Here is a 15146-nt window from a genome sequence, read left to right on the forward strand (position 1 = left end):
AATGTTCCCGACCCTTCCAAATTCAATTTTCTCATTTATTTTATTTCACTTATTTTATTAACAAACATTTCACTAAATTACACTAACTATTTTATCCCTCATTTTAATCATACATTGTTTCCAATTTTCTAAAGTTATTTCTATTACTAATATAACAATACAATCTTATGTACCTTTACAGAATCCCCTTTTCAGTTAAATTTTCACCCATTATCTCTAAATAGTTCCCGTTTCTCTATATCTTGTTCCTGTCCTTTGTAACTTCTTTTCCTTTCCTTCTTCCCTCTCTTCTTCTCTCTTCCCTTTTTACCCCCTTGTCTCTCTACCTCTATTTCCCTCTTCTTTGTTCCCCTCTTCTGTTGCTTTCCAGTATTATACTTATTTTTCTAATTATTTTTCTTTTCTTTGGTTGTTGTTTTTAAGTCTTAAATTCTCCATTCTCTTAACCCCCTTTCCTTTTTCTTCCCCACATAGAATTACTTGTTCATTAAAGATGGCTTCTTCTTTGTCCCAGTCTTCTTGTTTTGCAGACGTTTCTTGTTGTTTCTCATAGTTCCAAATCTCCATTTCTAAGAACTGAAAAACAAAGCCAAAAGAACCTCTCCCTTCTTGTGCATCTTTATACTTTTTAAGTTCCATTTTCAATTCATCCAGAAGTAGTACCATTGTGTAAATTTTTAAACAACCACCCGATTAATTTTAGTCATTCAAATGCAATAACCAAGAATCCAAAGATCACCAAGTAATCCAAATACACGCAAGCTGTTTCTTTTTGCTCTTTTTTTCACTTTCCCTTCCTGGGGTTCTACTGTTTAGTTACAAAGTTTCAGTTAAAATGTATCTTTTAGAAGTCTTGTTGAAGTTTTACTGTAGATTCTTTTTAATTCCAGGCAGTCTCCTCCCTCTTTCCAGACCCTGCCCTTTTATACTTTTTCTCTCCCTTCCTGCTTATGAATTTTTTTTTTAGTGTCCAGAAATCTTTATTATCCCTTTGACATTTTGTTTTATTTTCAACTTAATTGCCTGTTGATGTCAAAGCAGATTTTTCAGATTTCTTATTTAAGTCTCTTAGTTGTCAGTATAGGGAAAGGGAGAGAAGAAAAAAAAAACCAAACCTTTCCCTTTTCACTTTCCTTCGCTGCTTCCGACTCTTCTTTGGGAGCGGTTATTTTTTTTGTAAATTTAAATTCCAGGGTACCTTAGTTGTTGCTTTTGCAATTTAACCCGGTCAGCCAAAACTTTCACTTCTTATCTTTCTCCTGCACATTCTTTTCTGGTCGAGTTCTTCTTTGAGGTGGCCATTTTTGACCACCGCTGCAACTGCCTTTGGGAAAGGGAGTAATGGCCAGCTGAGGAGGAGAGATGCGGCTCTCCTCAACCCTGCTGGCAGTCTCCCCCCTCTTCAATACCTCTACGGGGTGGCTTAGCCCTGAAACCAGCCGGCTCGGGGCGCTCCAGCGGCGAGCCCAGACCGAAACCGCGCACGATCGCGGATTTCTATCTGTCGCCGAAGGAACTCAAACCGGAAGCGTCATGTCACTTTTTTCAGTGCCATTGTAACTGAATGTCATTAATGCTTCTCCATCACCCAGTGAATTTCATCAAATATTTGATATTCCTCACCTTGTGTTATGTTGTCAGTCACTGGAAATAATTGTAACTACTTTAGGTAATAATTAAACTATTACCTGGTATAAAAGTGAGATATTACACTCAAAACTATTCTCACTACTACCGTAATGTTAAAGAGAGTGTAAGTTTGGTGTAATGGTTAAGGCATCAGGCTAGAAAGCAGGAGAATGTATTTTAGGTCTCTCTTGGGCACAAAGCCAGCTCTGTGGCTAGGCTAATCACTTTTTCTCAGCCCTGGGAAACAGGTAATGGCAAACTGCTTCTGAAAAACTTTTCCGAGAAAATAGCAGGGACTTGTTCAGGTAGTTTCTGAAAAAATTTTATGTTTGAAAGGAAGGAAAAAAAGGATTAAACTGTTTTTCATATTGAACTTGTCTTTGGTTGATGTAGATATGTAAAGAAGCAGATTCAGCAAAGATATCGTATATATTTTTATACTGTATACAAAAGGTAAAATACGTTTGTGCTGTTATGTACTATATATTCTTACAGAGCTCTATTGCTGGTTGCAATACAATTTAGATGTCCTCTACCAAAGTTCCAATCCCAACGCTACATTGGAATCCTACTACTAGTATCAGGCTCAATAAACTAGGTACTAATACTTCAGACAATGGGAGAGAAGAGCTTCAACGCAATAACAGTCTGTCAATGAGGTAGAGTACCATTGCCTCCCTTTATATCATCAAATTACTGGGTTCTTTTCTACCCACTAACAAAGCAATAATGCAGTAATTTAATAATTCATTCAAAATATCAAAGCTCTGTTAATTACTGAAATGTAATTTGAAATAAGAAGTTTGGAATTTGTTCTGCTTAATCTATCACATGGAAGATGCAGATATGATTAAAGTTCATATTAATCATGACAAGAGCCTGTATAATTTGTCTAATGGCTCTGGCTCTAGAGTTTTTAGTTTTGTCTTGTACAGTTATTCAAAATCAATAGAAAGTAATACAACTGATTGTTGAACCCATCATTTATTAGAAATTCAGGCATTTATATTTTTTCCCAACAGTAAAAGATTTAACTATTATACACAGTGGAAGGAAGGATGCAAGCTATACATCTTGGAGAAAAGAACTCTACAGTTGCACTATAAGTTTACCAGATTGCTTCAGGATACACTGTTATAGTTTACAATTAAAATTAAGGTTCACCCAAAACATTTGCCTTAAGGATCAAGACTAGCCATGAAGATCCACAAGAATGAATGAGGAATAAAGAAAGTTCATTTTTTCATGGTAAGGTTGTGCTGTTAAATGTCAAAAGGGAATAAAACACATTTGTCAATGTGTATTTAATTTTTTTTAATATTCAGCAGGACAAAGCAGAGAGAATGAGGGCAATGTAATACATGGCGATTTCTACGTAAGCCTCTGCTTGAAAACTGTACAAAAGAAATCAACTGCAGAAAAAAAAGCTATTGCTAAACATTTAATAACTCCTACTTAATTGAAAATTGTGAGTTTAAGGCATGAGCCCCTTTCCTTATCAAAGTTTTAAAAATTTAACACCTCATTAAGTGATGAATAAATGAAATTGGATAAATTATGTAAAAGAATTACCCTGCATCATTACATATTTGAAAGAGAAAAAAATCATGCACGTACAGCATGGTAGGTAGCACAAATGAAGGAACGTTGATATATTATGCTTTCATAGCAGGGCCCTTTAAATAATCCGGTAGCACTGAAAGGCTTCTTTTGTAAGCAGCTATCCCTCATCTTAATGCACAGGGTGAAGTGACAGTAGTGTGCTGTTTACAACACTTTCCCTTAGAACAACAATTTTATCAAAATGTTTTCTTTAATATCAAGAGTTTCCATTTTATTTACATTAGGTTTTATCAACACAAGATAAAGTGCAAAGTTCCCAGTCTCTCCCTCCCTACCCTCAATAGTGTATTTGGCTAATTTACATATTAAAAAATTTGAATACTGCTTCATAAATCGTCTCTCAAACAAGTCACCAGCTGCTTTGTTTCTTGAATACAACTTGCTCTTTTTATTCTTTTATCAAAGTATGAAAAATATTCTTGCTCTGGACTACTTTGGCTTTAAGGTGTTTTCCTGATCCTCACAGGAAATTTTTATTGGCAAATCTGTCAGGTGGCAAATTTACAGCATTCTGTAAGTACACTGAAGCCTCTTCTTTTCAACCATAATTTATGGCATTACTTGCAAGAGAAAACATTAAATTTAATGTAGGAATCTGATATGTAACATTTACATTACAGAATCACACTTGGAAGCTAAACCACCAGACTGAGACATTCGCCAAAACACTCAACTGCACCTTGCACCAGGAATTCATAAAAATGTTGTTCCAGTACTAATTGTCATTGTACTTCCCCTTCCCTTTGCTCTTTCCTTCATTCAAGGGATGAACAAAATTTCTTGTGCTATAACTACTATCATTACAACTATAACTAATGCACAGAGGACAACCATCTTTGATGAAGTTAACTTCATTCTAGAAGATGTGCCATATTAAAACTCTTCAGCTCTGATGCAAAGCCCATTTAACAATTATAGATCTTCTGCTAGCTTTCAGTGGGTTTGAAGGCCTTTGGTTTTGAGTGAGTTTTATTCAGTACTGCTGTAGTCAGCAGTATTATCTACAACTACTAGACAATGTGGGAAGTCACTCCCAGGCCAAAGTTTATTATTTAATAGCTTAAATCCAATGTAAAATTGATGTTTAATGAGAGTCAATAAAATACCACCCACCAGTTTCTATGAATAAACATGCCAATCTGACTCTTTTTTCACATAAACTATTAATGTTAGATACTGTCTTAGGATTCAAATCCTCTGAAGCTCAAAATGATGATCAAGGTTTTATTAAAACCACTAGGAATTTGAAAGTTTCCTTAAATGGCATGCAGCATAATTTGCCATTATTTTGAACTGCATGATGGTGTTTTTGGTGCTGCAATACTAGATGTTCAAGAATCACAGGCAACACACACACAAAATTATATGTTGTTGTTAAAATTAGCCTCTAGCACTAAATGTCATGAAAAACTAATGGCCCTTTCCTTGTGCCAAGACATTTGTACAATACTTGGTCAAGCTGAGAGTAAGGCAAATAAAGATATCTAAAAACATGTTTCAAAGATTCTAACATCAGTTATTCTTCACATCTTACATAAAAGTCCTCAATTTCCTCATAATTATTTTTGATTTAATAAAGTATGACAGCAAACCTTGTTAGGTGATTTAGGAAAATACTTTACTTAATCTGATCTTCAAAGTAACTATTGAACAGATTGCTCGTGTAAACAGATAGTTGTTGCATTTTTAGTAGTAATTTAGTTGCCGAAACTTTGTTATTTGCATTACAAGCCCATACAATATAAAATGGTTATAAAAAGGTTTACCCTTTTGATCTAGATCTAGAAGGTTGTCATAGGATGCCAGTCTATTGAGAAATTATGTCATGGTCATTGTATTTTTAATGTGAATATTCTGAAGTTACAAATATTCAAATACAGTTTTGTTACACGTTCAGTTATAAAAACCATTTAAAATATTTGATTTCTGGTTTAGCCTTTCAGTGAAGGAAGCAGTGGGACTATTTGTTTAATAGTTTAAAATGCAAACTAGCAGTCTAAAATACTTTAGTTGTTTTCATTATATAGCCATGTGTTTTTAAATTTAAAATGTGCATTAAAAAGACATATCTTATGTTGTAACTGAAGTAGATGAAAATATCAACTTTTAAAGTGCCGTTCAGTTAATTGGAGTAACATAAATTGGTGATCTATTTGCAATACAAATACAACATGGCTATATACATGAACTTTTGCATTTGCTGAGATGTGCATTTTAGGTTTTCACATCATTAAATTTTGGAAAAAAACCTACCAAAACTTTGTCCCTTAGCATCTTATAGAACACACTTTATTTTTATTTGGACAAATTTTTAAAATGTTTTTAGGACAGCAGGAAAGAACTTAGAGGTCCTTAATTCAATATTAATACTAAATGCAATGTGAAAACTGCTGATGAAGTGTAGTTCTATGCCTGAGACAACTGCTGAATAATGTCAACCTTATCCAGAATGTTTACTATATAAGGTAGTCGAAAGGATATTTTGAAATGTATTTATGTCTTTTGGCATAGCAAAATATGGGAGTAAGAGACCAAAAAAGATGTTCAAACAGATCTGGACTTATAGGAAGAACCATTTAGACTATGTTACCTTCCTCACATAAGTAAATGAAGAACAAGCTTTGTGTGTGCACACTGATTATCAGGTTCTGGACTGTGGGCAGACAGCAAGAACTCTGCATTTTAAAACATGATACCTAGGACAAATATATGGTCCAACATGACATTTGTTCTCACTACCAAAATGAAGATAAATTGAAGCCATTGCCAAGTTTATTAACTATTACTGTAAAGTATTTGCTTTGTAGCCTCATTAGGACCAGACTGAGATTCCAATTGCTTACAAAAAGCTCATAGCAACTTGAAATTATTTTTAGCTTCAAATATATGTGTGTGTGTGTGTGATGTGTGTATCCAACCTTAAAAAAATCAGCAAATAGTCCGAATCTGTAGCAATACCTCTCTATTCAATAGTTTGTTTGAAAAACAGAAGTATTGAAATATTCAACACATTAGAATTTGTGAAGTCATAACACTCTAATAAATATTAATAAATGAGTTATGCTGGCCAATTTCTATGTTTCAATGTAAAAACCAATATATATGCAAAAACACTAAGATTAGAAATGTTTAGCACCCATGAAAATCTGAAATATTTAGTCTCAAAACAAGTAATTTTATGTAGTGCGTGTGGTGAGCAGAGGTGTTTTAAATCAGAATTCAGAAGTTTTACTTTATCTGTGCCTTTCAATACTAGGTGAGTATGATAGGATTCTATTCAAGAATGCCAAACTCATGCATGGTTTATGTTACAATCTGTAACGTAAGTCAATTTCTTAAACAGTCATTGCTTTGGGCATCTTGAGTTTCTTTTGATCTTTCCTTCAGGTTAGAGACCATGCTTTGAAACTGCAGAGGTTTTCATACACATTCTGAAATTAAGTATTATAATGTGGGGATCAAATTTTGCTTTCTTATGTATATTTTAATTTACACAAAAATCTTACTTTTTTAAAAAAGTATTTATAATGCACCTGCTTTTTTAAAAAATATTACACTTGTTTGAATCCATAGTCTTTCATTCCAGTTTACTGCTTTCTGTTTTCTGATCCAATCTGCTCTTGTTGCTTTTTACCATGTAGATAAAGTAAGCAAGAGTTTCTTTTTCATTCACTGGGATGTTCCTGAAGTGACGACTGACAGTCTGAAAAAAACAAATATTTTTTTAAATAAAAATATTTTCCTAGCAGAAGGAACATACATGTGGAAATCATAAAGTCTTCACTGACTTACTTCTGCCAACTGAGCTTTATTGAGACCAGGTCTGGTTTGTAATTTGTAATGTCTTTTGTAACGGCGCAAAGTGTTTACCTGAAGCTGAAACAAATCAACCTAAAAAAGGGGCACAATGAAAATATATATTTAGTTTAACTGATAACTGAAAACAATTAACCCTCTACAATGCATTGCATTTTAATAGCAAAAAGCTTCTTTACAATCTATATAAAGTTGTATATGTTCATCGTTTCCCAGGGTTATATGATAGGATAGTCATGTGACCCCAGGAAAACAATACAGAAGTTTTAAGAAATTGCAGGGGCAACTTTAGTGCTATAATGTGCTTCAAAACATTTGTTCTTTAAAAGCACTGTATTCCTAAAAAACCTATGCAGCAAAAGCAAGTTATGGCAAACCTTGCTTGTTAAATTCTTAAACATTTACTTGTATTAGGAAATGTGTAGATGATTACAGGTATATAACATGTATATAACATATAACATGTTTTCAGCATATTAGTATTTTTGTTAAGTTTTTCTTCAGAATTTTGAAAGCTACAAACTTAGAGAATGAAAGCAGATATTTGTACAATATGTTAATACCTCAAAAGATGGTAGAACTGAAAATTATGAGAAAAGGACAATCAGATTAAGTGATCTGTGACATTAAATAAGCAAAGAAAGAAGACTTGCTAGAGGTCCACAATGTAGAGCATGGCGCAAATGAAAGGTAGATGCTGAGGAGAGATTCAGGACAAATAAAAGTAAGGACTTGCTCAAACTCTACATGTTTATTCAAGATATAGTAATGATCACCAATGTGATAAACATAGGGTTCTTCTATAAGGCAAGATAGAAAATGGCAGAAAGTTGCTGTGGCTGTTCTTGAACTGATAACCAGTGGAAAGTTAAAGCACTTCAGAGACAGTATCAAGATAGTTTTAATCTGCTGTATCCAAAGTTGCTCCACTTTCTAGGTGTCTTAATTCAGGCCTGAATTGTGACCAAAAAATTGTGAGCCCTTCTGAATTCTTGATTTGCAATATTCACAAAGTTTGTGATATGGAAAAAAGATATACTTCCCCAATGTGATTTATAAGTTTAAAACTGTATGAATAAGAAAGTTCTGAGCACTAATGATTGGAATACAATCTTAATAAATACATGTTATTATACTACTTTTAGGAAGTGTAATTAAACTTACAAAAATATAAATACAATCTAAACAGTAAACCTCAATTTTATTATGTAAATCACCTCTGGAACATCTATTTCATGCTCCGGAGAATCTCCCCCATCATCACTGGTTTTCCTTTTCCTTTTATTTCGGACACTTTGAATGAAGTTCTTGTGGAAATCACATATATATAAGTGTCTTACCTAAAATTAAAGAAGAAAAATATTAAATAGCACAATCCTTACAAAAGCAAAGAGAACGATAAAAAGAAAATCTGAGAACTTTCAGTGCCACAAATTTGAGCTTTTTGAAAAAAGGTTTTCATAGGTTCATTTAAGAGCCATTGCACATCAAAAAGGTATGGCAGAAGCAGGGGTGGGATTCTACCGGTTCTGTCTGGCTCTGTAGAACCGGTAGATCTGAAGAGCAGCAGACATAGAACCGGTTCTATGGCTGCTGCTGCTTTGGCCCACCCACCCGCCCAGGCTCTTACCTGACCTTTATTTCCTGCTTTTTCAACCTCAGCTGCCTTGTGAGGCATAGCTGCGATTGAAAAAGCAGATAAATAGTTTTTCAAATGCTGCTTCCCTGCACGCAGCGCTGCTCAGCTGTCCAGGCAGCTAGATGACTTAATCCTGTCTGATCCCACCCTTGGGAAAAAGGGTTACTTGCCAAATTAAGTCTTCCAGAAACCCTCTTTTTGCTCATCTGCTTTCTTCAAGTTTAGTAAAGAGGCTGTTTTAAAAATGGATTTATTGGGGTAGTAAGTAAATATGTTTAAAACTAAAACTGTGGGCTACAATGTAAAACTGAACACTGAACAGTCGAATTTGGTTTTTAATGTTAAAGTCCTTCCTGTGGGGTACCTGTGTATTTTGTAGGTCTGTGTGCAAAAATAATATATCTTGACATTACACTTTTTCAGCCCAACTAACCTCACAGAGTTGTTGTGGTGAAAATAGGAGAAGATGTGTTGGATAAGCTTACCACCTTGAGTTATTTGTAAAAATAATGAAGGCAGGATATGAATAAATAAATAATTTTTTTTTGCCTGTACGTAATAATATTCATACAAGAAAGAGGAGAAAAGTACACTGTACATTACAAAACACATTTTTTTCATTTTCTTTTAATCTCAGCTTGCTGTGGGCAAGCCTGCTAATAATCATGAAAACCCTTAAAAATCAATTTTCAAATAAAAAAAATCAAGTGTTAGAATTTAATAGAATTAACAAGCACCTCCCCCAACAGTGAGGAACTATTATGAAAAAAAATTTAGGGGGGCAGAAAAAGTTGCGGATGACAGTATTGCTATTCAGTACTGAACTGTGACAAATTCCAGTTATTATTAGATCTAGGCTTGGACACTTCCTATAAGCTGTCAAGAGCTGTTTGATTAAGTTAGGGTATAAACTAATAAATAAGCCAATCAACACTCCCCAGGGATCACTGTTCATTGATAAAGGAATCTGATTGCTCCCGATTTATGCTTTTTCTCTTATACACACATTAATACACATTTAGTAGACAACCTGTGACCCCTTGGGGCATCATTTCACAGATACTTTACCAGATTCCTTATTGCCTTCAACAATGGCAGAGCTTCTTATATAGCTGAACAATTTTTTTTAAAATTCAGGGAGACATTCAGAGATATATCTGCCTTGAAAAGAAACCGTTGAGCTGTATAGTACAATCAAACATTAGGAGTTGACTACGGGATATGCTTTATGACATGTTGTATTGCGTCATAAAATGCTTATGATAATTTTAGGTCATAAAATGCTTTATAAAATTTGCCAAATTGCTCATTTGAAGTATCTTGGTTCAAAGCATTTTGACCTATGATGCACTGCTTCACCCAATGATAGGTCACAGACATGAGAGTTTTAGTAATAGGTTTATGAACTTGGCAGAATATTGCAGAATTATAAGATGGTAGTTGCTGTATACATGAAAGGGATTGAATGATGCAGCAGAAACTTCTAGTCACAAACCCTATTTCTGGAGTCTTACAGTTAGTATACTAATGAAATGATTACTAGCTTAATTAAAATAACTGATTTGGTAGACAATTAACTATGACTATTTTGGATATATTTCTCCTCAGAAAACTAGCCCACAGTTAACTTTTTCTACTAATGCTTTCATATTTTTTTTGGCAATAATTGTGCTGAAGTAATGCTGAAAGAAATGAAATAATTAAAGTTTATTCTTCACATTATATTTGATTCGGTTAAAAGCATTAACTATAGACTAATTTAATAGGTAACAGAAACAGTCTTACTAGATATCCACTGATACTTTATGGATTTTTTATGTGGTGTGAAGGAGAAAATGCCTGGAAGTAACTGTAATCTCATTGCAAGTTTTAATTTAGAAGGTTTAAGTAAAGTACATTAAAAGAGACCTAGAAAAAATTCTTTCCATTCCTCCTTTAATTTCTCAATGAAGACAAGTTTAATTTGGATTATGCTTTATAGACAAATCCTAATGTATAATCTGGATGAATACAAACAATCATTACTACCACGTATGATGTCTCAGCTTAAAATGACCAATGTGACAGATGGCACAGTAACAATTGGTTGGCAGCACATTAATTTGTTTGATGCTAGCCAAGAAACATGCTTGCTGTTTTCATTTGACTGCAGTTCACTGCTGGAGATTTGACAGTTTTTAAGTGAATTATTTTAAGACTACTAACAGTATAGTACATCAATTAATATGTCAAGAGACTTTGGTTTTAGTCTACCCTTTGACACAGAAGCACATCTGTGCATTACCCTGAAAATGAAAAGCAGCATATACATCTAATAAATAAAACATTTGAACTATTTAGCTGGACATTTTATTGGTTAACTTAAAAATACATATATTAAGTTCTTTTTTAATATTAGCACCTGTAATATCAGATAGCAGATACATCACTATATGGCTATTGATTACAAAGCAGCTATTTTTTCTATTCTTAAATTACAAGTCATAAATAACGGATCTCTAGCATGCTTCTAGTATATTTTTATAGAGAATGATATCAACATTCTCCCCCCTCCAAAAAAATCACAATTGGGTACAGCTTTTTTTATTTTAGCTATTTACTACAAACTTGCCTTTCCCAATTCTTTCTGATGTTTCATACATACTTTTAAGTACAGTTAAACAGCCATAATCCATGTACTTTCCCCCTAACAATATGACGCTTGTATTTCCTTTTCCCACGAAGTCTTTTTATTATCATGCAACCCTAGAATTTCCAGATAGTCTCCCATTCAAATATTTATCACAGTCCTGGTTAGCTTTGTCCAAACTAGCTAGATGCTGCCACCTGCTGTGGCTTTGTGCTATTTTTGTCACTGAATGAAAAAGAGATTAACTTTGGTACTATTGCTATTACATTTATATGTAAGACAATTATTTTGCTCTGTAAAAAAAACACAATTCCCTAAAAATATAATAGGGTTTTAATGGTGGTGCCGTGTCAGGCATATCTCTATTTACACTGGCTTCTTTAGTAGGATCATAATCCAACATACTTTCATTTTAATGCTGCATCATTCAGATTGTTCCTATCACGTTTTCTCAGCATAGGGAAATACTGCTTTGCTGACGCTGGGAATTCACAGCAGCTCAGCAGCATTTGATTGAAAAAAAAACCTCTACAATTTGAGCGTGTAGTACAGCAGCGCTACTATAACAACAGACGAGACAGGTTCGGTGCACAATTGCAGATAGAGAGAGAAGCCTGCAGTGGGTAAAGCTTCTACGGTTGCCACTTACACTTTTGTCAATATCCAGTTTCAGCTTTTTCTGAGAGATGCTCTTTTGGATCCTCTTGCTGAAGGAGGCATTGCCAGCCGGGCGGACACAACGATCCCCGTCGTCGATGAGGCAACAACTTTGTCCGTAAAAAGGGGTGGTAGGAGGACCATCCCGGCTATCTTCCTCTGTGCTGAAACCATTCATCGCAGCCTCCCGCCGGCCTCGGTCGACGAAAGACCAACTTCGCCAGCCTTTGCGCTCGCCAACCTCCGCCCTTCTCTTCCCTCTCGGCCCGGCCTATCCCACCCTGGACTTGGCGGGCTTTTAAGGAAACATCTGGAGGGTAGCCGTCAAAGCAACGCTGGCTTCGCCCGCCGCCTCCACCGGGCGGCCTTCCCAGGGGCCCCGAGGAGCCCCTCACGCCGCCATCCCGCCCAGGGGCCCCGGAAGCGGTCCTTCGTGGTGGCGGCTTCCCTCGCCTCTCCCGAGGAATCGCTTTCCCGCTTCAGCCCGCGGACGCGCTCCGCCTGCCCCGACCCGGTGGGGACCCCAGCCTCGCAAGCAACTCCTCCGAGAGGCGGCGAAAGCAAGGAGGGTCCGTCTTCTCGTCTCCTCACGGCCTCCCGACCCCCCTCTGGCAGCCGGCCGAGGACCGCGTCCCTTCGGCTGCCTAGGTCACAGCCCCCGGAGCCGGCAGCCCGGTACGGGTGGCTGTGCCCAGCTGCCGGCCCCTTCCGCGGAACTCGTCAGGCGGACACGACCTGTCGCTCCGCCGGAGAGGCCACCAGGCCACGGAGCCCAACGCCCGCACCCACCCGCTCCCTCACCCGCCTCGCTCGTCTCTTTCCCACTCCCTCAAACACAAAACCTGCCCGCTCCGCCTCTTTCGCCTCCGAGCGGAAGTCCCGTCCCCGGCCAGCCAGTGGTTAGTGCAGCTCGAGAGGCGGGGCTTCAGCTCCCGCTCAGACCAGGTATTGGCCGAGGTAGCTGCTCGTGCCGATAGGCTCCTTCCTGCGCGAGGGGAGGCAGCCGGAGAGCGTTTGAAGTCCGTGCTCGGGAACGGGCTGGGAGAGTTCGGAGGTTGGTGGACGGGCAGCTCCTGAGCTTCGGAGCCAACTTCGGCAGCGACACACGGGAAGCCGTTAGCAAGAGGGCGGGGCGGGGGACGGTGAACGTTCGAAAACCAACGGCTCTTGTGCACCTCAAAGGCGGAGCTGCCTCGCGGCACTCGGGCGACGCTGGTGAAGTGGACTTTTCACCAGGAGTGCTTTGGTCCTGCTCGGACCGCTTTGCGTGTCTGGTTGCTGCAAACTAATAGAGCGTTCCCTCCGGAGGATCAGAGCGCAGCGTTACCGGGGAAGGGGCAGCGGCGAGATCCAGCGGAGGAAAAGAGAAAAGAAACTGGGAAACTAGTAGGGTAGAGGGAAGGTGCGCGGCGGCATGGACCGCCTTTTGAACCCGGGTAAAATGAAGGCCGGGAGCTTCCTGTAACCCTCAGAGACTCAATTGCAAAAGATAATTGGACGTCCAGGTCTCAGCTCTTACGGATTTTTGAGGCTAAGATCCAGTGATTCAAATTCTTGTGAGAAACAAACGAGGAACAGATGGATCTCTGGAAGTTCCAAAGGTGCTTTTTCAAGAGGCAACTGGACTTTCTGGTTTGCCTTTGTATACATTTTGCTTCTCATCCAAAAAGTTTCTTCAGCTCTGACTGAATCTCCAAACCTCCAGCTGTCTGCAAGGAATGTAAATCCTTCAATTCCGCACTTTCCAGTCAGAGCTGAAGAAGCTTCTTGGATGAGAAGCGAAATGTCTTCAAAGAAAAAACCATAAAATCTACCATAGTTGTCTCTTGAAAAAGCACCTTTGGAACAACCATGACCTGGATGACTGAGACTCCATAGACATAGATCTCTGGAAGTTTTTACCTTACAATTTTTCAGCCCTGAATACTTTTTGGGGTGTAGGCATTTGGGACCCCATTGCACAAGCTGGATTAGTCTATTGAAGATGTGTCTAGAACTCATGACTCTGAAGCCATAAAAGGGTTAATTATACTGCTCCTAGGTTGAATAGCTGATTATTGGAATTTACTTCACAATGGAATGCAGTGATGCTTGGGCAATTTTGTTGAATGTTTTTGTCAGCAATACATCAGCTCTGGCTGCCACACGCTGAGCTATGTACAATTGCCCAGTTGGCCCCAAGGTTACTGTTCCTAAAATACATACTCATAAATGAACAATTAGTAGAGCATCAGAGTCTTCGTCCCCCCTGGCAGGTATGTAAATAAATGAAAATGCACTTTGCTTTACTTTTTGAGTAGCCAAGAGAAACTTGGAGTCAAAAGTAACTTAAAACTTGTTTTACATTCTTAAGATGCTTTTAACTGAAACTTTACAGAATTCTACAGATCTAGACCTTTTTTCTGTTCATGACCTTCAGATATATTCCATCTAGATATATTCCATATTCCTGCTAAAAAAATCTGTTAAGGAAGAAAACTATGCAGCATATTTTCCTTTAAGCAAGGAGTGTCCAATCAGTGGCCCATGGATCTCATGCAGCCCTGGATAGCAATGAGGCTCACAATATTGTAACAGTTATTTATTTGTACCCGTCATTATTTTTACAAATAACTCAAGGCATCGAACATATTCAACACACCTTCCTTCTCTCATTTTCCCCACAACATCAATCCTGTGAGGTAGGTTGGGCTGAGAGCGAGTGACTAGTCCAAAGTCACCAGCTGGCTTTCATGGCTAAGGCAGAACTTAAATTCATGATCTCACTTTTTATGACATATATTAATATACCTATATATAACACACACATAACCTGCATATTATCACATTATAATTTTATATGCAGCCCAATACAATTCTTGTTCTTCAGGGCGGCCCAGGCAAACCAAAAGGTTGGACACTCATACTTTATGCAAAGCTAGCAGCTGTTCACCTGGAAAAGCCACTATATATTTGCCCATTATACTGCCATACATGGCTTCCACATGATATTGTCTTCATCTTTCAGCACATGTGTGAGGCAGCCTTAGGTCATCCTTTGCTGTTCCACCTTTGTTTGTCCTCTTAAGCTAACAGCAGCCCAGATTCTTTCAAAATGTAAACTTTTCACCACAAGATAGAGACAATTAAGAAGGTACTAGACTACAGAAATGG

At 37.5% G+C, this 15146-nt stretch overlaps 1 protein-coding gene across 1 annotated transcript; it reads right to left on the minus strand.

Moving 5' to 3' along the window:
* Window positions 1-2594: 2594 nt before the first annotated feature.
* On the minus strand, window positions 2595-12861 carry SAP30L (SAP30 like). The gene is made up of 4 exons (XM_026685766.2): window positions 11986-12861; window positions 8286-8408; window positions 7045-7143; window positions 2595-6955 (listed from the first exon to the last, which is right to left on the minus strand). The coding sequence occupies exons 1-4, from the start codon at window positions 12169-12171 to the stop codon at window positions 6830-6832; spliced, it is 534 nt and encodes a 177-aa protein (XP_026541551.1). The 5' UTR covers window positions 12172-12861; the 3' UTR covers window positions 2595-6829.
* Window positions 12862-15146: the final 2285 nt, after the last annotated feature.

Source organism: Notechis scutatus, chromosome 2, assembly GCF_049901735.1.
Source record: "Notechis scutatus isolate UNSWTSFEM ecotype Mainland chromosome 2, rNotScu1.2, whole genome shotgun sequence".
In the NCBI taxonomy this organism is placed as follows: domain Eukaryota; kingdom Metazoa; phylum Chordata; class Lepidosauria; order Squamata; family Elapidae; genus Notechis; species Notechis scutatus.